The sequence below is a fragment of the Diachasmimorpha longicaudata genome, chromosome 6 (genome assembly GCF_034640455.1).
Source record: "Diachasmimorpha longicaudata isolate KC_UGA_2023 chromosome 6, iyDiaLong2, whole genome shotgun sequence".
NCBI lineage: Eukaryota > Metazoa > Arthropoda > Insecta > Hymenoptera > Braconidae > Diachasmimorpha > Diachasmimorpha longicaudata.
In genome coordinates, this window is record NC_087230.1 from 9,691,179 (window position 1) to 9,713,110 (window position 21,932).

General features: G+C 41.8%; 3 protein-coding genes across 4 annotated transcripts; 2 read left to right on the top strand and 1 right to left on the bottom strand.

Annotated features, from left to right (window-relative positions):
* The first annotated feature begins 28 nt into the window (after window positions 1-28).
* LOC135163425 (iduronate 2-sulfatase) lies at window positions 29-2,412 on the top strand. Its single transcript, XM_064122857.1, has 7 exons — window positions 29-254; window positions 321-498; window positions 649-779; window positions 874-1,063; window positions 1,215-1,499; window positions 1,607-1,872; window positions 1,974-2,412. Exons 1-7 carry the CDS (start codon window positions 63-65, stop codon window positions 2,328-2,330), a joined length of 1,599 nt encoding a protein of 532 aa, XP_063978927.1. The 5' UTR covers window positions 29-62; the 3' UTR covers window positions 2,331-2,412.
* LOC135163975 (transcriptional regulator ATRX-like) lies at window positions 2,316-19,016 on the bottom strand. Its single transcript, XM_064123881.1, has 20 exons — window positions 18,781-19,016; window positions 18,528-18,682; window positions 18,069-18,101; window positions 17,742-17,801; window positions 17,432-17,576; window positions 17,069-17,131; window positions 16,343-16,480; window positions 16,130-16,267; window positions 12,899-15,943; window positions 12,593-12,627; window positions 12,460-12,488; window positions 12,386-12,396; window positions 12,017-12,151; window positions 11,672-11,729; window positions 11,482-11,588; window positions 11,013-11,153; window positions 10,739-10,872; window positions 6,787-10,218; window positions 2,850-6,465; window positions 2,316-2,701 (listed from the first exon to the last, which is right to left on the bottom strand). Exons 1-20 carry the CDS (start codon window positions 18,946-18,948, stop codon window positions 2,618-2,620), a joined length of 11,727 nt encoding a protein of 3,908 aa, XP_063979951.1. The 5' UTR covers window positions 18,949-19,016; the 3' UTR covers window positions 2,316-2,617.
* A 512-nt stretch (window positions 19,017-19,528) lies between these two features.
* On the top strand, window positions 19,529-21,898 carry LOC135163422 (uncharacterized). 2 transcript variants are annotated; one of them, XM_064122852.1, is made up of 8 exons: window positions 19,529-19,692; window positions 19,780-19,907; window positions 20,010-20,419; window positions 20,485-20,802; window positions 20,910-21,081; window positions 21,167-21,242; window positions 21,309-21,655; window positions 21,761-21,898. In XM_064122852.1, exons 1-8 carry the CDS (start codon window positions 19,529-19,531, stop codon window positions 21,856-21,858), a joined length of 1,713 nt encoding a protein of 570 aa, XP_063978922.1. In that variant the 3' UTR covers window positions 21,859-21,898. The 2 variants fall into 2 exon arrangements, with proteins under 2 accessions (XP_063978922.1, XP_063978923.1); XM_064122853.1 differs by having other exon boundaries at window positions 20,488-20,802.
* The last annotated feature ends 34 nt before the right edge of the window (window positions 21,899-21,932 follow it).

Below are 21,932 nucleotides of genomic sequence, written 5' to 3' on the forward strand. Positions count from 1 at the left end.
CGTACGCCCACGTACCACTTCCTCATCAGCAATTCTCTCATCATCGCCCATTGACTGCAAAAATGCGAGGAACAGTGATTCAATTCGTTCTAACTCTCGTCTTCAAATTTTCCCTGGGAAACCCGAATTTTCTTTTGATTATCGTTGACGACTTACGACCCGCCCTGGGGTGCTACTCCGACTGGAAATCCTTCACCCCGAACATAGATGAACTCGCAAGAAAGGGAATTACTTTTAATAATGCTTACGCACAGGTTAGAAATTAATTTGCCGTTGTCTATGGATTTTATAATTTCATTTTCTATTCGTTGAATTTCTAGCAAGCGCTCTGTGCGCCCAGTAGAAACTCCCTCCTCACATCCCGCAGGCCGGACACACTCGGTCTCTACGACTTTTACAGCTACTGGAGGGAGACCACCGGGAATTTTACAACTCTACCCCAATATCTGAAGGACCACGGCTACACGACAATGTCTGTAGGAAAAGTTTTTCACCCAGGTGACCCCATTATTCCCCTTCATTAAAAAAAAACCCAAGTATATTACCCTTTTTTATTATTTCTACATTTACTACTATCTAGTCTTAAATATAACATATGCAAATACTGAAATAATATGTTCGATATCGACACAACAACAATGGATTTAGGAATCAGTTCGAACAATTCGGACGACAGCCCGTACTCCTGGAGCCGAGAGGCCTTTCATCCGTATACTAATCGGTACAAAGACAGTCCCTTGTGCACTTCTGAGGACGACAGATTACCCGCACGCAATCTCGTAATTTACCTCTCGTTTTCAAACGAATTCATTTTTTCTTAAGACATTACAAAGTTTTCAGGATTTATTTACAAGTAATATCGGGGATTTTTAGGTGTGTCCAGTGGACGTTTCGTCAATGCCACGGGGGACTCTACCCGATATCGAGAATTTTGAGGCTGCCAAGGAATTTTTGAATAATTACAAGAATAACATTACAAATACACATGGGGAGACACCATTTTTCTTGGCACTGGGCTTTGAAAAACCTCACATACCTTTAAAGCATCCCAAAAAATACTTGAGTAATAGCAAAAATTCGTTCTCGATCGCAATAGAAATTTAAGTGTAAAGGAAGAAGGGAGATTTCATTTTCGAAGAAATTATTTCATCACAATAATTTGCATCTTGATATTCAGTAGAAAATGAATAAATTTTTATCTTTCGACGTCGCAGGCTATCATCCCCTGGATAAATTTACACTGAACGACTATTATTGGCCTGATAACATCAGCAGCGTTGCGTACAACCCCTGGACTGACCTACGAAAGCGCGAAGACGTGGAGAAGTTGAATTTGACATTTCCCTGGGAGAAAATACCAGAAAATTTTGGAAAGAAAATATTGCAGTCGTATTATTCAGCCGTTTCGTACATAGATGAGTTGATCGGGGGATTGATGAGCGAGACGAAGAAATTGGGACTGGATAAGAATACGGTTGTTATATTAACATCTGATCACGGTGAGAGATTTTGCGCTATTGATTATCCGGTTGACAAATTCTTTGACAAGAAATGGTTGAGATGTTTCGTGGTGAGTTTCTTAAGATCAGCAAGATCGAACTTCCAGGGTGGTCTCTAGGGGAGCACTCTCAATGGGGAAAATACAGTAACTTCGAAGTAGCTGTCCGAGTCCCCCTGATCGTCTCCCTCCCCAATAGTCACCAACGGATTAATCTAAAATCCAACGCAATAGTTGAACTAGTGGATTTATTTCCCACAATCGCTGAGTTATCTGGCAATCCCATAAAACTATGTCCCAAAAATCATTCTGGAATAGTTTGCAGCGAGGGAATCAGTTTCGTTCCCGTTTGCAACGCCGTTTCTCAAAATAAGGTACTCCTCAAATTGATAACTAAATAATCGTGATGAATTTACGTCTTTGATAATTATACAGGCGATGTTGATGATAGTGAATGTTTTATGATTTATTGAAGATAATAAATTGGAAAAGAGGTGGATTCAGTCAATATCCACGCCCTGGTGTATCACCTACGTGGTCACCAAACAGCGATGAGCCACGTCTTCATCAAATCAAGATAATGGGCTACACATTACGTACAAAACACTACCGTTACACAGCATGGGTTAAATTTGATGTTCTGAGAATGACGAGTGATTGGAATAAATTTATTGCCGATGAGCTTTATGATCACACGAAAGATCCTCACGAGATGATAAATCAAGCAAATAATACTGATTATAGAAAAACTAGAATTAAATTGAAGAAATTATTGAAGAGTGGATGGAGACGAAGTTTGCCTCGAAATTATTTCCAATTAGGCAAACGATAACTCTTTTATTTTATTATATTTACGATAAAAATAATGATAATGAAAAAACTATGGTAATTAAAATTAAGCACTTACAAAAAAATCCGAGTTCTACAGGTTCTCCATTACTTCCAAAACAAAAAAAATATTCCTCAGTTGATCTAATCTTCTGTCACAGTTAAACCTTCATTAGGACATATTTTTAAATGAGAAAAGTCGGAGGAAACTTATGGGGGAGAATTGTTCATTACCTCCGCAGTTCTTTGAATTGTAATTTATTTTATCATTAGTGTCGTGTCAGCTCTTGATTACTCTTCTTGATACTTCGAGGGTTTGTTTTGAGCTGATGATGACTGGGCTGTGCTGTTGGATGGTGTTGGATTGGGAATTACCTAAAAAACAATGGTTGTACAAATTAAGTAAATAAATCATTATCAAACATTTATTTCCTCGAAACTCTCAAATGGTCGATTGCAAAACTATTGTTCTAAGATTAGGACTTGCTAATATTTTTAAAAAAGTTCAATCATTATTGCTTACCTCAATAACATCACCATCACTGGAAGCAGCGGCCATACCCGCCATGGCCGTTTGTTGTCCATACATATTAGAATTTTGTGGAGTTATCTGAAGCCCTCCAGCTATACTTTTAAAATTTCCAAACTGTTGAGCATAAAGCAGCTGCTTCTGATAAGCTGTCATTTGTTTGGCCTGCTGGTGGTGCCTGGTGTACGCCTCCTGAGCTAGCTGATTAGCCAGAGTATTAGTAGGATTGGAATAGCTCGGTGTAGGCGTCCCCATGAGTTGAGGTGCCACCCTACTGGAAAGAACTGCTTGAGTCTCCATGTAATTGTACATATCCATCAGTGCCTTGGTCGCCATCATTTTTTGTTGTTCAGGACTCATGTTGGGAAAGTCTTTAGCATACAATTTCTGAAGATTCAGGAGTTCCATGTGCATATTGTTGCCATTGGCGAGTGTATTGACAACCTGTTGATTGTACTGAGCCATCTGATCTTGGTAATTGAAGCCCATGTTCATCATTTGATGCGCTGGTGGCTTTCCAGCCTTCTCCTGTTCGTACTCAAGCCATGCTTGCTTTCTCTCCTCCTCATCCAATTCTTCATCCGCTTTATTCTCCAGCAAGGAGTCGTGTTCGTGGAAGTTAATAACAATATCTTTGTACTTGGAGAATATCTCAGCAAGAAGTCGATCCTTCGGACAACCAATGATCTCCGGTCTCTCCGGAGGGGAGTCTAGTGTATACAACTCAGCTAGATCAGAATGGGTGTAGTGCCTCTCGATCTGCTGTTCATCAACAACTCGACAGGACAGAGATAATTTCGTCACCTGTCTGTTGTAAATTTTCTCCTCCATCGTGCCCGCAGCCAGGAGCCTGTAAACATAACACGGTTTCTTCTGTCCAAATCTGTATATTCTGAATATACTCTGAACGTCGTGTGATGGATTCCAGCTAGCGTCGAAAATGACAACTCTGTTGGCCGCTGTCAAATTGATACCAAGACCACCTGCTCTCGTTGATATGAGGAATAATCTTGCTCTTGTATTGGTTGGCCTGTTGAATATTTTACACCAGAGACTTCTGTTTTCGGTTGTCGTTTGTCCATCGAGTCTAAAGTAGTCCAGTCCCAGGGACCAACTGCCAGTGTGGTTGTCAAACAATTCCGAAGGTTTGTCAGAATTATTGTGTGTCGCATCGTCAATCATAGCTAAAAATCTTTCGATCAGGGTGAGTGAGTACAGGGATTGAGAGAAGACAAGAACTTTATCACCGATGTTCTCACTCTCCTTGAGGATCTCAAACAGAATCCGTAGTTTTGCTGATATTCTGATGTCTTCAAAATGCTCTTCCTGGACAAACTGGGTCCACCACTCCTGCTCCTGTGGCGGTTCCTCAATCACCACTTCATCCTCGTCAGGATTACCCCTGGTATGACGTTTAACAACAACATCACTCTTTTTACTCTTTGAACTATCAGCCGATCCAATGGTACTAATGCTATCACTGCTGTCTTCATCACTGTTATCGTCAATGAAATCCCTCAGCGAACCCTCTGAGTCACTGAGCTCACGTGTTTTCTTCTCAGCAGCCTTGTCAGCATTGAGTTTAATGGCGATTGGATGGGTCCAGATGCGTTGAAGTGCTTGAAAATCAGCGAATAGTGATCCACCAACTCCTCTGTGTTTCCTGGCTAGATTATCAATGTAATACTGATACAATTTAATTTGAATATCTGACAGCTCGACAAATATCACGTATTCCTGTTTAGGGGGTAAGAACGGAGTCAGTACTGAGTAGTCAAACCGCTGGACACTGCCCTCCAACATTTTATGAAGTACATGAGCCCTCTTTTTCATCAATTTAACGTCGTATTCAGTGGAATTATCAAACTGCCCATTCTGAATGGGATTAACGAACCTATTCAAAAATTCCTTCTTAGTACCGAGTAAATTAGGCTTAACGAACTGCACCATGCAGTGATACTCTGTAAGATTATTCTGGAGCGGTGTACCTGTCAATACTATTCTCCTAAGCGTCTTTATTTTACTCATTGCCTTGCTGAGCGCTGTAGTTTCACTCTTCAACAAGTGCCCCTCATCACAGATAACTAAATCAGGTCCTGGTTCAACCAGACATTTGAAAAATGATTCCCTCACTTTCTTGTTTACTTTTTTCGGTGGGTTCGACAGATTTCTGTACATTTCGTAGCCAAGAATAATGACCCCGCCAGTTCTCTGCCAACGTTCAAGCTGAAATCTTCTTTCATTGTTCTGCTTGAACTTGGTTAATTCGTATACTTCCACGTCGTCCCCATCGTTCACCTCATTCAGCCAAATCTTAAACTCATTCACCCAATTCAATACTGTACTCAAGGGGCACACAACCAGAACAGTACGAACACCAGTCTTTTCAGAATTTACCAGAACGGTATGAGTCAATGTCACAGCCTGAAAGGATTTTCCCAGACCCATGCAATGTGCGAGGATACAACCAGACCCTGAAGTGGATTTAGCTCGTTCCAGTGACTCGAAGCAAGCGTCCCACATGAATTTAATTCCCTGGGCTTGGTGAGGCTTCAGCCTCTTGACCAATCCCTCGTTCACACTGAGGAGTATCTCCTTGGATTCCTCATCGAAGTCCAGAATCAGCTTGTCAACCTTCTCCTCACCAGCGAGTCTAGCCTCGTACATCTCATTATAAAGCTTCTGACGCTCTGCCATTCTCTTGAGCCGCTCCTCCTCCTGCTTGGCAGCCTGCTTAGTGTCATCAGCTACCTTCGTGTCCTTAATAACTCTCCTGATGTTTTTTCTTCCTGACTTATTAGGGGATCCTTGGGAGTTAGGAATATCCTCAGCATCACTGTCACTATCAGTCCCAGCTGTTCGAACTCTACGTCTTTTGGGCTTTGGTCGTTTGCTCTTTAATGATTCACTGGAATCAGAGGAGTTGTCCGTCTTCTTCGATCGTTTCTTCCCTTTCTTTTCGGCTTTTGAGGACTTTATGGGGCCATCGGAATCATTCGAGGGCTCCTCGTCGGTCAATTTTACATCAGAGTCCGAATTTAAACGGCGTCTCCTCACTTTCTTCTTCTTCTTGGTGTCATCCTGAAAGTCTGAATTGTCAGAGTCCTTCTGGGAGAGCCTCTGAACTTTCTTGTCGAACTTCCGGGATTTTTCGTCCTCGTCTGATGAGGATAGTTTCATCGTTAAGAGTTTACTCTTTTTCCAATCTGCTTTGCTGGACTTCGAGGAGGTACTCGCACTTGTGGAAGGCTTCTCCTTCGATTGGTCTGATTTTTGCGTGCTTTCTTTGACTGATTCATCGTCTGAGGACAATTCCGCGGCCTTATCATCGTCCGACGACTCCATCAGGGTGCTCTTGGCAAGCCGCTCAGCGTTATATTGTAGATCGCCAGATGGCTGTGATTTTTCGTGATTCTCAGTGTCCTGGTCACTGCTGGAACTGTCATCAGGGTTAATTTTCTCTCCGTTCACGTTGAGATGATCCACGAGGGTATCTTCAGCCTCTTTAAGCGTCTTCTTTTTTGATCTTATGATCGATGTGTCTGAAACATCCGAGGTATTCCCCTTCTGCCGCTTACGGCTCCTCTCCAGGCCATCTAGAGCTGTTAAGCTGAAACGGAATGGGATTTTTTTTGTTTTAATGTTTTCTGGAGGATGATGTGATTGGAGGAGCATCAAATGTATATTCCTCTCCTTTAAGATGAACTGCGGAGAAAAATATTATCATCTCAAGATCAAACGATACACTTCGAAATCGGAAAAAACCCTTCAATTCGAGGAAATGCTTCGTTTTACCTTCCTATCCCTTGAGGAATACCAAGAGGGTCATTAATGCTTTTCACTTAACACAACTAAACCTTTTTATTTGGGAAAATGTTACGAATAAACGATACAAGCCAACAAAACATAACAAAAAATGAATTAAAAATACCTTTTGAATTTTTTATCCTCAAGATACTCTTTAGATTTTTTCAATGCCCTTGCATGACGCCTGAGAATACTGTTCGAGAGCCTGTTCACCACCACCGAGCATTTCATCCTGAGTTTTTTATCGTTTTTATAAAATTCTGAATTTCTTATACTGAGCTTTCTTTTTTTCACCCGTGGAGTTGAGGAGGCCGTACTATCGGAATCTTCATCCTTGGCATGTGCTGGCTTCTTCAGAGGAAGTTTCAGCTCCTTACTATCTCCCTCCGCATCTTCCTGATCTGACAATATTTCCATTTCCTCCATAATATCTCTCATTGTATTATTACCTAATTTTTTTGATTCGGAACTGAGTTTGGGATCTAATGGTTTTCCGGCTATCGAAGAACCTGATTGTGATTTTTCGTTCTCCTTGGGTCCATCAGAGTTTTTATCAGAATGTTCTACCTCATCTCCCGATTTCTGTGAAATCTCATCAGTTTCCTTCGTGTTGGAAGTGCCTGGACCATTCACAGGGAGACTTGAAGCCAAAGCTTCCTTCTTCTGCCCCTTGGAAGCAGTATCATCTGATATTTTATCTGAAGAAGTGTCTGGCTCAAGAAGTGAGTCTTTCGTCGTCTCCTCAATTTGTACTCCCGTTGACGATGATTTTTCCGGTGATTCCTCCGTCTGATCATCGTCTGACGATGAATCTGAGTTCAATAGGGCTTCCTTGGCTTTTCGTTCACAATCCGACGGCCGTTCCTCAATGGATTTCTCAGCTTTATCTAATGCAACAACTTCGTCCTCGTTTGATGAACCAGCCCGCTCGTTCACAACTTCCATAGCTACATCATCATGAGTAGCAAGTTTGGCAGAATCTTTCCTCTTAGATTTATCATCCACCTCTGACTCTTCAGGTGGTTTTTCAGTGCCACTATCCTCTTTAGATTCAGATTCTTTTAAACGCTCCTTGGATTTTTCAACCAATAGTTCGGAAATCTCATCTTCATCTTCATCTTCAGAATCAGATGAACTCTCAAGCAAATTTGCCTTCGCCTGCTTCTCCGCCTCATCTGGATCCTTCTCGCCTGATTCTGATTGGTCTAATGCGATTGTAGGAATCTCTGATGTGATGGAATTTGGTGACGTATTAATGGCGAGCTCTGTATCGTCAGGAGCCTCGGCAACTGGATCGTTGCGTTTGCTGGATGTATCCCCTGGAGAACTAGGCTCTTCTATTGTGACAAACGAACAGTCCGAACTCAGTCCTAATCTGTTTATTTCACCATCAGATACCCCTGAGGACAGAGGTTTCTTTTCCTGGGACTTCTTCTTTTTCTTTTTCCCTTCGTTTCCACTTTTGTCTTTAGATTTATTTGCTTCTACGGTATTTGCATCTGCTGGGACTGCAGCTGAATGGGCATTGTTATCTTCACCAACAGCTGAAGGTTTTTCATTCTTCTCAGGTGTATCACTCAGATCCATCCTTAGATCTTGTTCAGAAGAGTACTCAGGTTGGTGGCTAGATGGTTCATTTGTCATTTCCACAGTGTCAGACTTCTCTTCGACTGGTTGAACCAATTTTCCATCGTCGTTTGACGCATCAACGTCTGAGCTGATTGGAGTCGATCCCTTCATCTTTTTCTTTTTGTTATCAGATCGGCTTATTTTTTCGTTATCGGAGGAAATTCGTGATTGGCCTTTGCTTCTATTCCTCACAGCCTTCGATTTTTTCCTTTTGGCTTCATCTGCTGAAGTATCGGAGTCCATCAACGATGGTGGTTTCCCTCTGTTTTCCTTATTTTCCTGAGATTCAGTCTTCTTCTTTCCCTCTGATGATTTTAAAGATTTGGTTCTGGGTTTTCTCTTTGATTTCTGATCATCCTCAGAGTCAGTTACGGATAACGTTGCCCTTTTGTTCTTCTTTTTATCATTATTCTTCTCGTCATTTTCGTCTTCACAGAGCAGCAAGGAATCTGATGATTTTTCACGAGATGTGATACTTCCCACCTTTTCTATGCTCTTCCTTGATTTTTTGCTGCACTTCGGGCCTGGGACGAAGACCTCTTCCTGTGCATTGGCAGAATCACTCAATTCCTCTTGCTGTCTAATTTTTTCTGTCTTACCTTGTCTCTCCGTCTTACGGCTTTTCCTCTCGTCCTCTGAATCGGCGAACATGTCATCATTGGAAGACTTTTCGGCATCAGTTCCCGTTATCTTACTGCTATTAGCCTCAACGATAACGTCTGAAACCACTGAAGAAGAACGTAATGAGGATTCCCGATGCTCGGCATCACTCGTATCTCCATTCATCTCTTCATCAACTGGCGAAAGAATTTTATCAGTCCTACTCTGCCTTCTGCTTTTACTCTTAGTCTTACTACTGTGAGCCTCTTCATCCTGAGTAAATATCTCAGCACTTTCACAATCCGACACTTCCGGAGTCTTCGACATCGATGATGTCTTCCTGTCATCAGTGGTTTCCTTCTCATCATCATCACTCGAAGAAGGAACAATGCCTCGCCTCTTCCCTCTATCATGCAGATCAGTTCGTGATGGTGTCACAGATTCATCGATCCCATTAGCACTGATAAAAATATTTTTGATCTTTGTCTTTTTACACCAGCTACCAAACTTGTTGACAAGGGTGTGCTCATTGTCATCGATCTTTTTTTTGAAGGATGCAACTGTACTTTTGCACTCTACTATCCACTTGGTCGCCTCCGCGGGTCTGATCGTCTCCTTCTGAGAGTACTGCCTTTGAAGAGAATCAGCAGCCTCAATCATCTTTTTGGAAGCCGACTTTAGGTTGTGAATGAAGTCCTGGATGGAGCACTTCAGGGAGAATATCTGTTGATTAGATAATACCATTCCCTGAGGACTGTCAGTCTCGTCAGGGGAATGAGTAAAGTCTTGTTCGAGTGTTGAAAGCCTCTGAAGGGTAACGTAACTCTCCCTGATAATTTTCTTTTGTGTAAACTCTTTTCCAGATGACGAGTCTGAATTTTGTCGTTTAAACTTTTCTAAATGCTGAGTGAATTTTTGTGTGCCCTTCTTCGAGTCTGTGGATCCTGCTCGAATCTTCCTCCTCGAAATAGGGAAAGCGGATTTGCTCTGATGTCCCGATGGCTCTGGAGTCGTATTCCTCTCGACGGAACTCCTTTCCGGGGAGTCTTTTCTATTCAAGGTTTTCGTTGTCCTCTGTTGAGACGACTTCGCCAACTTTACTACCGATACCATTTCGATATCATTGTCACTTTCTTCATGAATTTCATTCACCCCTGACTTTGAGGAATTTCGTAAGGGTCTTCTTCTTCGAACATTCGATGAGGATTTGGACTCTGATACTCTTGATACTCTAGAGGTCTTTTTAGACAACATTTGAGTTTTTATATCATCAAAGTCGTCGTCTTCGGAGGATTCTTCACGTACCGTTTTTAGTTTTTTCCTCCTTCTGAAACACAAGTATCCCAATCGAACAAATTTCACTCTTTGATGGGTTTTTTTTACTTGCATGCATGTTTCAGAGTTCTTCTCGTTATTTTTTTATGTTTCATTGGTACGGTTTAGGATGATTATTCGAGGCTCAATGTCTCTCATTGGAAGTTTCATTGAATTTTCAAACTTCTTTTTTTAAACACTCTTTATCACTGCGGTGGGCTCTCTATTGGGAACTCGATGAGGTGATCATGAAGAATTTATTACGATATTTTTTTAATTTGCGTACAACAGCAAACATGCTTGTTAAATGAGCTGTTTGAATTCTACGGTAGAGTTGAGATTTAAAAGTAATTTATAATGCTACGGGGATGTGTTAGAAAATAAATATGGGGAAGATGGTATGAAGAAAAAAAAGAAATTTGAAAATTTCAATGTTTGTTTTTTGATGTTGGTTTTGCATTCCGTGAATACCGACACTAATGAAATAAAAAAAATAGAGGGGAACTGAGAGAGTAGGGGCTGCAATTCTTTACCTGGAGGATGCTGACATAAGGGTGACGCAGATGCCTCGTGCCTCCCATAGTGGATTTGTTCGGCAGACGAAGCACTTCCAGTTTTTCATGTCTGCCACCAGAAGTGCACTTGCTGCATTCCTTTTGATGCAGTTCTGAACGTAAAATTAAGTGTGCTTGTTACGAATAAATATTTACAATCGTCTTAATGGATATTTCTGATTGTGAAGACTTTTTTTTACTTCTTCTTAGATGGGGAAATATTGATAGGATTTTATAGTTTTCTTCAAGTTACCTTGCAGAATGAGTACGGACAATCTTTCACTGGGCATGGAAATAGGGTTTGACATTGGTCAGATCCACACATCAGGCATCTCTTTTTCCAAGCTTTGCCCTTCACACGAGACGTAAGACCACGGAACACGTCACTACAGGCCTGAAGTTACATAAAAAAAGTACCCTTTTTTAAAGTTAATATTTAGATCGATATCCGCTGACAAATTTCTACTGTGATATCAAGCATTACTGTCGTATCTTCGTCTTTTGTTAAGACTCCTTCTTCTCATAAGTAAACAGACAAAATTGTACTTCATTAATGATTCTCACGATGCTAAATATATTGTTGTCATTGTTTTGAAATGATGGGAATTATTTCCAACCTTTCTTCTAATAAAAAAAATGACTCAATCAATCGATTTCATGTCAGAGACAAGTCATCCCCGGCCAACACTGCACCTCATTTCATTTGTCAAATTGTGACTTACCTGACACTGTAGAATCTCTAAAATAGGATGCGCATGATAGTTGTGATTACTGATAATATTACCACACGACGAGCAGAACACCTCTTGTTTTGACACCGATGTGACACCTGCAACAAAAAACCATAAGAAAAATTGGAAAAACGAACGCGTGGGGAGCTGGAAAAAAAATTGTTTGTGGCGTTGGACTTACTTTTGTAGTATTTAGCTCGATACGCAGATTCCTCACTGGTAACTGTTGCCTCCGACATCTGAGAACACCGGAAAATATTGTAAATTTTGCAAGTCAATGACTATTATCATTTTTTAACGATTATTTACAATCGTTACCATTGAGTATGATGGGCGCCACAACCCGCCAGATTTCCCAATTCGATATACCTCTCAATTGCGCGGTTAAATATAATCGACAGATATTTACGATCAATCGCAGGAACAAATAATAAGTTGTCTCCACTGATGAGGCGCGATGTCGGTTACGAGGGTTAAATTAATAACTTTATGTATTTTTCACGGCAACCTTGATATTTTTGCCTACCTCTTCTTTTTTCGCTCCAACGCCAGCCATGTTCGTTTCGATTGTAGCGCCAGAGTTTCGCGAATGGTGGCGGTCGGAAGCGAGATACACATGTGTGTATCTGAACACAGGCAAATAAATACATTCCGAAGAGTCCTGGCATCAAGATCTGCAAGAAGTGAGGACAGATAATCACCTCATCGGGTTTCCATCGAAGTGTAAGTGATAGTCCTGCAGTTGTGAAATGAAACAAAATAGAAGTTGGCCATATTCAACTGATAATCCTTGTTCTTGACTCCTTCTGGAAGAAACTAGAGGACATGGACCTTCGATCTCTTCCCACGCGAAACAATGTAAAGATATTCTGTGAAATCTCTCAAAACGATTTACGAAATCAGTTGCTTTTAAACCATTCTTTTTTTATATATATTGATTTTTATTTCTTTCTTCATAAAATTAATTACACCACTCATTAAAATTCCTCAACAGAGCACTAAACGTAAAAAAATGAACTAAAAAGCCATGATGATTTATCCTGGCTGCAATAAATACATGACCCCTTAGGTATTAATATCAGAAAAATTTGTCTTAAAATACTTTAATGTTAAAGCATCACGTGGTTTCTCTTTTAACTACATTATGATAGGCATTGTGCCAGTTGTGAAGTGGTAAATATAACAAAACCAAATCAGATCGCCACCATCCCAATAACTCACGAACAAGTCAACTTTTCAAAGAGAGAAAAACAAATAATGACAAGTAGTTCTCTGGTATTGCGTAGCCAAAAGTAAATCCTCCCATGACTGCCTATAAAACCGCTGCATTCTTCCAAATGGATGATCACAAACTCCGAGAATCGAAATTCCTCAATCATCATTTACCACTTCACCACTAATTCCCTCAATAACACAGAAGCGAGTGAATCTTGCGTAATTCGTCGGTGCCAACGTTGATATTGTGTGCAGCAGAAGGCCCCTCGTAGGGAATACAAATCTTGGCTGCCATCAGGCAGTCCCTCTCCTTCATAGCAGCTGACATTTCTTTATTCGGAAATACGGCAAAACTGGCAGGAGCCCTTCCCCCCAAAGTCCTGCGGATGGCAGCCTCCCTGACCTCATTGGAAAGCTCCTCAGCCCTGCCCATCAGCGCCTTCATAGTCATCTGCCTCTTGATGAGTTCATAAGCAGGTGTAGCCTTCTCCAAGACTGGAGGCTCTTTATCAGCCCGAGTTCTACTCAAATCAGGAACAACAGGATAAACCAACGCCTGTTGTACGTCCTTCAGCAGTTGAAGCCTCTTCTGCTGCAGTTCCTGGATTTTAGAGTCCACCTTGACTGGGGGAACTACTGGCAGTGGCTCCAGAGATGCTAACTTATTTCTCAGAGATTCAGAAAGCAATTTACGTTTTATTCTGTTCTCATTGTTGAGGGCCTCCTTCAAAGCAGCAATCTCCTGCACCAATAATTTATTGTCATAACCGAGTGGACTTCCTGGTGGTACACTCTCTGCTGAAACATTCATCGAACCCTCCGCTCCAGAAGGTATTCCAGTTACGGGAGTTGTCACCTTCTTGCCAATCGACTTCAACTTCTCCTTCAACTGTCCCTTCTCCGATTCCAAACTATCAATATCCGTCTGCAAATGATCCATAGTCTCCTCGAACTCCTTTTCCTTTCGTTTCAATTGATTCTGCGCCTCCTCGAGTTTTCGCTTCAGTTTATCGATATTCATCTCGTGATCATGCTGTTGGGTCGCCAGTTTCTTTTCAGCGAGTTCTTTTCTCAATACCATCTCCGATAGTTCCTCTTGTTTTTCTCGAAGAGCTAGTCTAGCTTCCCGAATATCGACGTCTCTCGTCTCAAGTTTTCTGGCCAGGATCTTCGTCTCCTCAGACTCCTTTCGAACCACCTGAGCTCTCAACTGAATGGGCGAAATGACATCAGCATTGGCGTCAGCTGTCTGGGCTGTATTGCCAGCGATTGCCAGTTCATTCTCGCATTCTGCCATCTTCTGGGCCAAATTTGTCGCCATTTGGTGGACAATAGTTAAGCTTCCCTTGACAGTGGCCACTGGACCAAGATCTTCAGTATCGTAGATCCTCTCCGTGGACATTGCTGCCATTTCTTTGAGCTTTTCAGCAGTCAATCCAGTGTCTAGATCTCCATTAGTGATAATGGTTTGAAGAGCTGTCTTCAATAGATCCTGCAGGGTCTTGGTGATCTTGACTGCGCTCTGGTAGCAATTGGCGAACTGCTCGGGCCAGTCTTTGTCGAGTCCTAGGTTCAATCCAGTAGTGGTTGTGTTCGTGTGGTCCCTAGGTACCCTGCGTCGTGCTGAGTTGAGATTATTCTGTATTACCTCACCTGTGGTTTCGATATGTTGACAGAGAAGCCCAATATCCCCACCCTCTCCTTCAAGAAGAGCTTTGACTGATGTTGCCTCTGTGACAATTGCATTGCAAAGACTTCCCAGAGTCCTCGTGCCATTTATCACCATTTTCGCCTGATTAGCTAAAGTATTGTCCCCAAACATTACTGGGTACATGTTGGAGAAGTAGGTACAACACTTCTCAATGCCATCCATCGGTACATTTTCATCCAGCTGGTCCTTTTTGGCGAGTTGAATTAAGAAGTCCAGGGATTTTTCCTGGGCTGCCATCTCAGGATAGGCTGCACCCACCTTGAGAAGAACCTCCGGTGAACATACGTTCAAACTGGATTCGAAACTACCTAGGGATGTCTGGAGAGCGTACATATGGCCACAAAGACGACTTCTAAACGCATACTGAGCGACTGAATGCCCCTTCAACAATCCAGACTTATCGACTTTGTCTATTGCATTGTATTTATCCCTGACCTGGGAGATTATTATTTCGGTCTTCTGGATCATCCGGGGAATGAGTAAAAGTGTCATGATAGCGTCGTGATCGTTTCCTCGAGTTAGGAAGGCTGGAGGCATGAAGGAGAGGAGATATTTAACGTGATTTCTAGCTTCCTCGGCATCTAAACGTCTCAGCTCGAGATCAACAGCTTTCGTTTGTGCTCGAGACTCAGCAAATGTCTTCTGGAAATCGAGGATCTCAGCCAGTTGCTGGTCCGGGCCCCCTGATTGAGAGGATTCTGTCAATTGCACACGATTTTGGAGCTGGAGGCATTGCTCCTGCAGTTGATTTGTCAGTTCCCGGAATTTTGTAATTGTCATCTCACGATCTGCCAATGTCTCTAAAGCTGCGTCCTTGTGGCGCTGGGCGTCACGTGATGCTGCCAATGCCATATCCAATTCCTCACGTAATTCCAGTTCCAGTTCTTTCGAGGACTCTGCCAATTGATCTGACATATCCTGGAGCTGTTCAAGATCAGAAACTGCCTCTTCCAGTTGTGCCACGCGTTCTTCAAGAGCCATCTTTCTCTCACCTAACATCTCGACCATCTCCTCAGCGCCTAGTGCTGCGTCCACCTGCTCCTGGAGATCTGCTATCTGATGCTCCATCTCCTCGACTCTAGCTGATAGTTTCTCCTTGGTTCTTCCCAGCTCTAGAATTTCCGATTTCTTCTGATCTAAATCCTTCTGGAGCTTCTGGAACTCGTGTTTCTCGTGGGCTGACAAATCTCGCATTTTCACTAAAGTATCTCGGAGACGAGTGTTCTGCTGTTCTAGTTGTTTTACTTCGAAACTCGATGGTGCTCCTGAGGATACTGGACCACCAGTTCTCTCGGACATTTCTGTTCTCAAGATTTCCAAATCAAGAGTTTTCTCCTCCAATTTTTCTTTCAGCTGCTCCAACTCGATCTGGAGAGTCTCTGCTTTTTCTTCGGCCATCTCTTTATCGAGAGTTGCCATTTCTACGGTTTCTGAGAGGTCTGCCATTTCTTCTTGGTAAACAGTCTTCGCGTGCTGAGCCTCGCGGGCTTCTTGACGAGCTCTTTGGAGCTCTCGTTGGAGGCTAGCCTGTGAACAAAATCATTGGGAAATCATTGGGATGCAGCTATTGGCCTTCCGTATTTCTATGGCCAGATTCTTCCTCCCCTGCTTCTGAGTATTATCATTATGATTATAAATTACAAATTATTATAATTATCGGATAAAGTTTGTTTCTTTGGTATCGTGATGGCACTAGGGACATAAATTACTTACTTGGCTCTCCATAACCTTCGACTTGAATTCCAGCAATTGTTCAAATTGAAGTTTTGTCTTCTCGAAATCCTTCATGCGTTCCTTGTCCTGCATCCTCTTCACCCTAAGTGTTTCCACTTTCTCAGATAAATCACTGACCTGAAAAATCAAACGAATGAAACGTAAAAAACAATTGATCATTGAATAATAACTTACTGTGGGCTGCCCTCTTACCTGTGCTTTCAAATTCTCATTCTCCTGAACAAGCTGAAGATGACTGAGTTTCTCCTCGATATTGGAGGCACTGGACATGGAGCCAGCCATAGCTTGTCCAGGCACAAAGTGTGGCTTCAGAGTTTCCACAAATCCGGTCTATTATTTTTCAATAAAATAATGATAAGTTGAGTGAACGAAACTCCCACAACAATCGTATGTTCATGAATTTTCCTTCAATCTTGGCATTGAAAATTATTTTAAGGCACATTGAAGAAACATCCAACTATTCTTAAGTCTAAGATGAGCAGTATGGAGTTGTCAGGGTATAGAGTGAAACAATTAGTCATTAATGGCAGTCCTCAACCAGAAATAAGCTATCAGAAAAGGGTTAAAAACTAAATTCAAAGAAATCGTGATTAATCATACAAAAACAATTAAGTAATCCTGTTAGTCCACAAGATCTACAATAAAAAAATAAATAAATACGCCTTAAAAGGAAGATATTTAGTCAGAATAAACATGAGATGTAGAATGTCGAAGGGAACAAATAGAGGATTGTGTTAACCATGACATTTATGAAAAAAATTTCCAAAAAAAATCTAGCGATGATTGAGTTCGATGAGTTAATTAGTTAAATCAGACCTCGAGGGTGGAAAATGATTAAACACTGGTGGTAATAAATAATTAATAGCAATGACAATTAGGTTTAAGTAACTGTAGTAAACATTAATGATAATTAATTACATTATTGCGATCGTCTTGAGCCTTTGCCCTTTTGCCGGTAGGCGAGCTCGTGCTAGGGGACCTCTGAAACACGTACGTGTATAGTACATTCAATCCCACATTTAACAATTAATGATTTAATAGTCCACAAATCAAGGTTGTAACTCAAACAATTTTAAAAAACAAGACATTTACTAAATTCTTCTCCATACTAAATTCCTCTTTTTCGTAAAAAAAATTATCTCCTAATTACTGATTTATTTTCATAATAATAAAAATATTGTCACGTCAACAGTCCATAGTCTAAGGTACTTAACATACAGAACAGAACAAGGTGCATAGGGGAAATCAAAGGACAACATGAGTTATGATGATTGAATTTACCTCCACGAATGACGCACGTTTTACAGTAGTTGGAACTGGAATTCCAGATTCAATGGCATCTTTCCTCTCGTGAATTGAACCTGTAAGGTTCTCTATACTCTGGGTGCTCAATTGAGTTCTGCTGCCCGCCAAGGACAGCCTCGAACTGCAAAATAATTAGATTTATCAATCGATTGACGTGGATGTCAGGTTCAATAGCGAAACGGGTGCTGTTTGGTGATACATGAAGCCCTGGTGATAATTTGTGGTAGGGAGCAAGAAATGAGAATGATACATTGAGCAGAGGGTGATGACACATTTTGGTCCTTACCCAGCGAGTTTCTCGGTATGCTGACGACTAGGTTGGGCGGGAGATGTTTTTCTCCTAACGCTTAAAACGAGCCAGCATGCATATGGGGTAAATATAATTATTGGGATTTTTTCTCAGATTGAGGGGAGATTTCAGTTGTGAGGTGGCATGGAATCTGTAGAAGTTACCGACATGGAAAAATACTATTTATCAAATGTCCAGATCTCGCTTCATCCACTCACAACTGAATCTCAAAGTAAAAAAATCATAACCAATATTTGTAATTGGGATAACTGGGAGCAAAACTTCATCCTCTGTTTTTAAAGTATGAGACGACGAGGAACTTACGCGGTGGGCTCGTTTCTCCTGCGGATGCTTGTGCTAGCATGAAATGACAGAGGTTAAGACATCATTTAGAGAGATCTAGCTATTATAATTGCCTTTCTAACGAATAATATGCACGGTGAAATGAACGGGCTCTTTAAATTTCCGTAGATGAACAAAATAAGTTTTTCAAAGGAAAATTATTCCTTTTTTTAGTTAGAGAGCGATAAGGTGAAACAGGTCTCCGTTGACCAAATGCAAATATCACTCCGTTCATACAAAAATGAACCAGTAGTTCTTATTACAATAATTATAATCTAGTCACTTTTTCCTTCATGTATTGATTCAAGAACTAAGATGGAAGATCTTGAGGAATAAATTTTGGATGATAAGACAGACTGATAATATGAATGTACTATAAATTGAACAAACTAGAATTCATATCGAAAATTGCTGTTACACAAATTTTAAATTGAGACTTACCTGTTGAGTCGACTTCGGGCCCTGGCGGCCCCATCATCAGGAGTGGTTGCAGCACTTCCAGCCGAGCTGGGGCTTGTTGGATCCTGCCTGTTCCCAGCGCTGTCCAAAAGCACCACCTGGCTCTGGCGTACGAACATTCCATGATTCTCTGCACACTGCGACAAATTTAAAGTGAATGAAAGATTGATCAAATAAATTAATGGACAACGCAATGGTTCAGAAATAAAAAAAAACCATCTGTCAAATTACTAACCTGAAAGTACGATTTGTCTTTGATCGTCCCATTGTTCTTCCCCTTCGGCTCATCCAGAATAACCCCAATCCATTTGCCAGCCGCAAAGGATGGATGTCCGATCCAGGCAATTTCACCCTGGCAGTCCTTCCCACTTATTTCAACCCTTGCTCCAACTCTCAATGACATGTTTCATCAAGAGAACAACATAAAATCGACTGACAGGAGTGGCGAACGGGTTCGCTTACCGCACTGACCGCTAGTTGCGCCTCCTTCGGTATCTCCCCCCCCCCCCCGGCCGGACATTAATATTCCGCCGTTCCTCAAGCTAAATTTTTTAATGAGCAGGCGCATCCTGTTAGTGCTGACTCCAGCAGTGAGAGGCGCCACCGTCGGTTTTGGTGGAGGGAATTTTTTTTTCGCGGTTCGATCGTGGCACCGCTTGATCGGGGTGGTATACTAATCTTTGGTGTCACTTGACCCCGAAATTTGAGTCTTCGCCCGAATTCCCTTTCTGTCGGTTTTACTTTGCGAAAACCGTTACAGAAGAAAAGACGCGTTCAAATATCGAACACAAAATCCGATATGATGTCCTAGACTCGAAATCTGAATAGATGGTTTCCTAAGACGTACGAGGGACGCAAAAAAACAGAGAAGCTTAATAATCGAACGAAAGGGTAATTATCGCTTTCCATATATCATGTCTTCTTTATAGGCTGTTGTACAGTTGCTCTCGTCCACCCTATCTTCCAGGTCAAATCATAAAGTCATGCCTCGCCTCAAGCTACAGGACAAAGTTCCTGAAGTTATTCAGAACGTGAATGCTGAGCTCGATGAAGACATGAAGGCCTGCTTTCTGGCTGAATCTCTCAGCAAGAGACAGTTCCAGCGAACATGCAGAAATTCCGCTGGCATCAACTGCCCTGGTGTGATGTAAGTATAAAATGCTAAAATGGTCAGTACAACCTTTTCGTAATAGGATGGACAGTGATAGCATTCATCGGATTTTTTTTTCTGCAGGAGAGAGATCTCAGCACATGTCTCTTCAATACACCCACTACCTCAGGATGCTTTTCCCTGGAGCTTGACAAAACATCTGATCTCCGGACTCTTGAAAGTTCGACTATATACTCTCGATAATGGAGTTGGTGCGGATATTATCGCCCTCCTTTTTCGTGATAACTAATTGATAAATTAATGCCGATTTGAATCGATTGGGAAATTATTATTGTTCACTGCTCTATTTTCAGCGGAAGGCAGAAAATGTTTGAAAGGGTTGGAGTCCGCCGTTGATATTCAGAAAGTAAACGAGCCCTGGATACTACCTGAAGTGCCGAGAGAACCCCCTGCCATAGAGGATATCATCATGGATCCCAAATTCCTGTCCCACATCGCTGAGAAAGATATCTTTCAGATTGAGGAGGTAGAACATTTTCGTGAGGACATAAACCAGGCCACGAACTTTGGAGCTCTCACTGATGAGGAGCTGAGTATTTACACCAGTAATGACTGGCTGAAGGCCATTGAGGAACAGGAGGAACGATTAAGAGCGGGTAAGCAGCTGAGGTGTATTCATCCTGGGACACCCAAGAGGAAAAAAGTTCCATCACCAGAGGACAATGGCTCTCCACCACTTGGGACACCCAGCAAACGTCCACGAGTAAGTATAATTTAATCAGCTCGTGAAGAATTTTAAACGATTGTCATAACTTCATGAATGTGTAGAAGAACTTGGACGATCAATATCCCGAGACAGCGAGAGCTGAGAAAACCACTGACATCCCTGATCTTGGCACAACTGATGATTTGGCTGTTCCATTACCTGACGTATCGAGTGACCCAAAGCTCCCATGGATGGAATTCAATGACATACAGCTTCCACCAGATCAGACAGGCCCAGGAGAAGTTCCAGCTCTACCAGCTCCTGCAGAACTTTCACCTGTCGCTTCACCACGTCCAAGATCAAGAATTCGACCACGACCCACCCAACTGGCTAATAATTACCTGATGAAGCGTATTGCTAACATTCGTATCGATACAGTCGTAAGTAGATCGATACTATAAATTATGAACGAGATGAAAAGTGAGAATTAAGCACTGAAGGATCACCAGTTAATGATTACGAAAATAATCATGTCATTCATCATTAGCCCTTGGTGGATCGTGTGATCAATCCAAGGAAAGTGCAGAATGATGTCTCAATGTTATTCAAACACCCAGCGACTTCCTGGTCAAGCAGACAGCGTACTCCCATGGCAAGAGTACTAGCTCAAAATTTTTCAAGACATCTAAGGGTCATTCCACGAGGAGAAATTGATGATGGTACCATGCCTTACTCAGTACTCTGCATTATTTACGAGTTTCGAATGTCTGATCATCATTCTTGTTTAATTTTAATGGTTAACAGCTTTCCAAGAATTCTTGGAATCACGGCAGGAAGAGGAGCATGTTCCTGTAGATCCATCTGTACCAGAGGCACCTGCGTACGTGCATATTTCTCGTTACTTATTTTATTTCTAGTTTTCTTCACGTGTTTTTGGTAATTGCAGTTTCCCAGAGCCTCCTGTTGACGATGTGCCAATGGCAGAAATTGTTGAGAACCATGAGACTACGCGGGAAGCCTGTAAAGCTGTAGCTAGTAAAGACTTTGCGTTCAGGCAGTCAGAGATCAGCAGCGGCAGCAAGAAAAGTCGATCGACTGATAAAACTAGTGAGCTATGCTCTCAGCCCGTTGGCATGACCAGGAGGGAGTTCCACGAGGCATTGGATGCCAAGTGGAAGGAGATAAGGGACAACGATAAGTTCACAGAACTCCCTGCTGTTGATTTCGATGAAGTTATCAATCCAAAAGAACGAACACGACTGGATTACACTCAGGCGATATCTTATGCTATGGGTAAGCTAACTTAATCATCATCATTTGTCTATGATGTTTTAGTTGTTCATGAATGATTTTTGTGAACGATATTGTTAATTGCTTGTTTATATTACTCAACTTCAGATGCTATGATGAAGAATGAGCTAATTATCAAGCAGGCTCAACCATTTGGAGTTGTTTGGCTGTTACCAGTTCCTTCACGCTCTATGTCAAGGCCGTAAAAATCAGTCCTGAGACTGCAGGCGGTAGAGAACGATAAAATTATTTCATATTTTTCCATTCCTCTGAACTTTAT

Coding starts and splice junctions, on each gene's coding strand:
- LOC135163425 (XM_064122857.1), top strand. CDS start 63: ATGCGAGGAACAGTGATTCAATTCGTTCTAACTCTCGTCTTCAAATTT. Junction 499..648: donor AGGAAAAGTTTTTCACCCAG/GTGACCCCATTA, acceptor CAATGGATTTAG/GAATCAGTTCGAACAATTCG. Junction 1,873..1,973: donor ACGCCGTTTCTCAAAATAAG/GTACTCCTCAAA, acceptor GATTTATTGAAG/ATAATAAATTGGAAAAGAGG.
- LOC135163975 (XM_064123881.1), bottom strand. CDS start 18,948: ATGTCATTGAGAGTTGGAGCAAGGGTTGAAATAAGTGGGAAGGACTGC. Junction 11,730..12,016: donor TTGGAGCGAAAAAAGAAGAG/GTAGGCAAAAAT, acceptor CGGTGTTCTCAG/ATGTCGGAGGCAACAGTTAC. Junction 10,219..10,738: donor CTTATGTCAGCATCCTCCAG/GTAAAGAATTGC, acceptor CTTGTGTTTCAG/AAGGAGGAAAAAACTAAAAA.
- LOC135163422 (XM_064122852.1), top strand. CDS start 19,529: ATGCCTCGCCTCAAGCTACAGGACAAAGTTCCTGAAGTTATTCAGAAC. Junction 19,693..19,779: donor ATCAACTGCCCTGGTGTGAT/GTAAGTATAAAA, acceptor TTTTTTCTGCAG/GAGAGAGATCTCAGCACATG. Junction 21,082..21,166: donor ACGAGGAGAAATTGATGATG/GTACCATGCCTT, acceptor AATGGTTAACAG/CTTTCCAAGAATTCTTGGAA.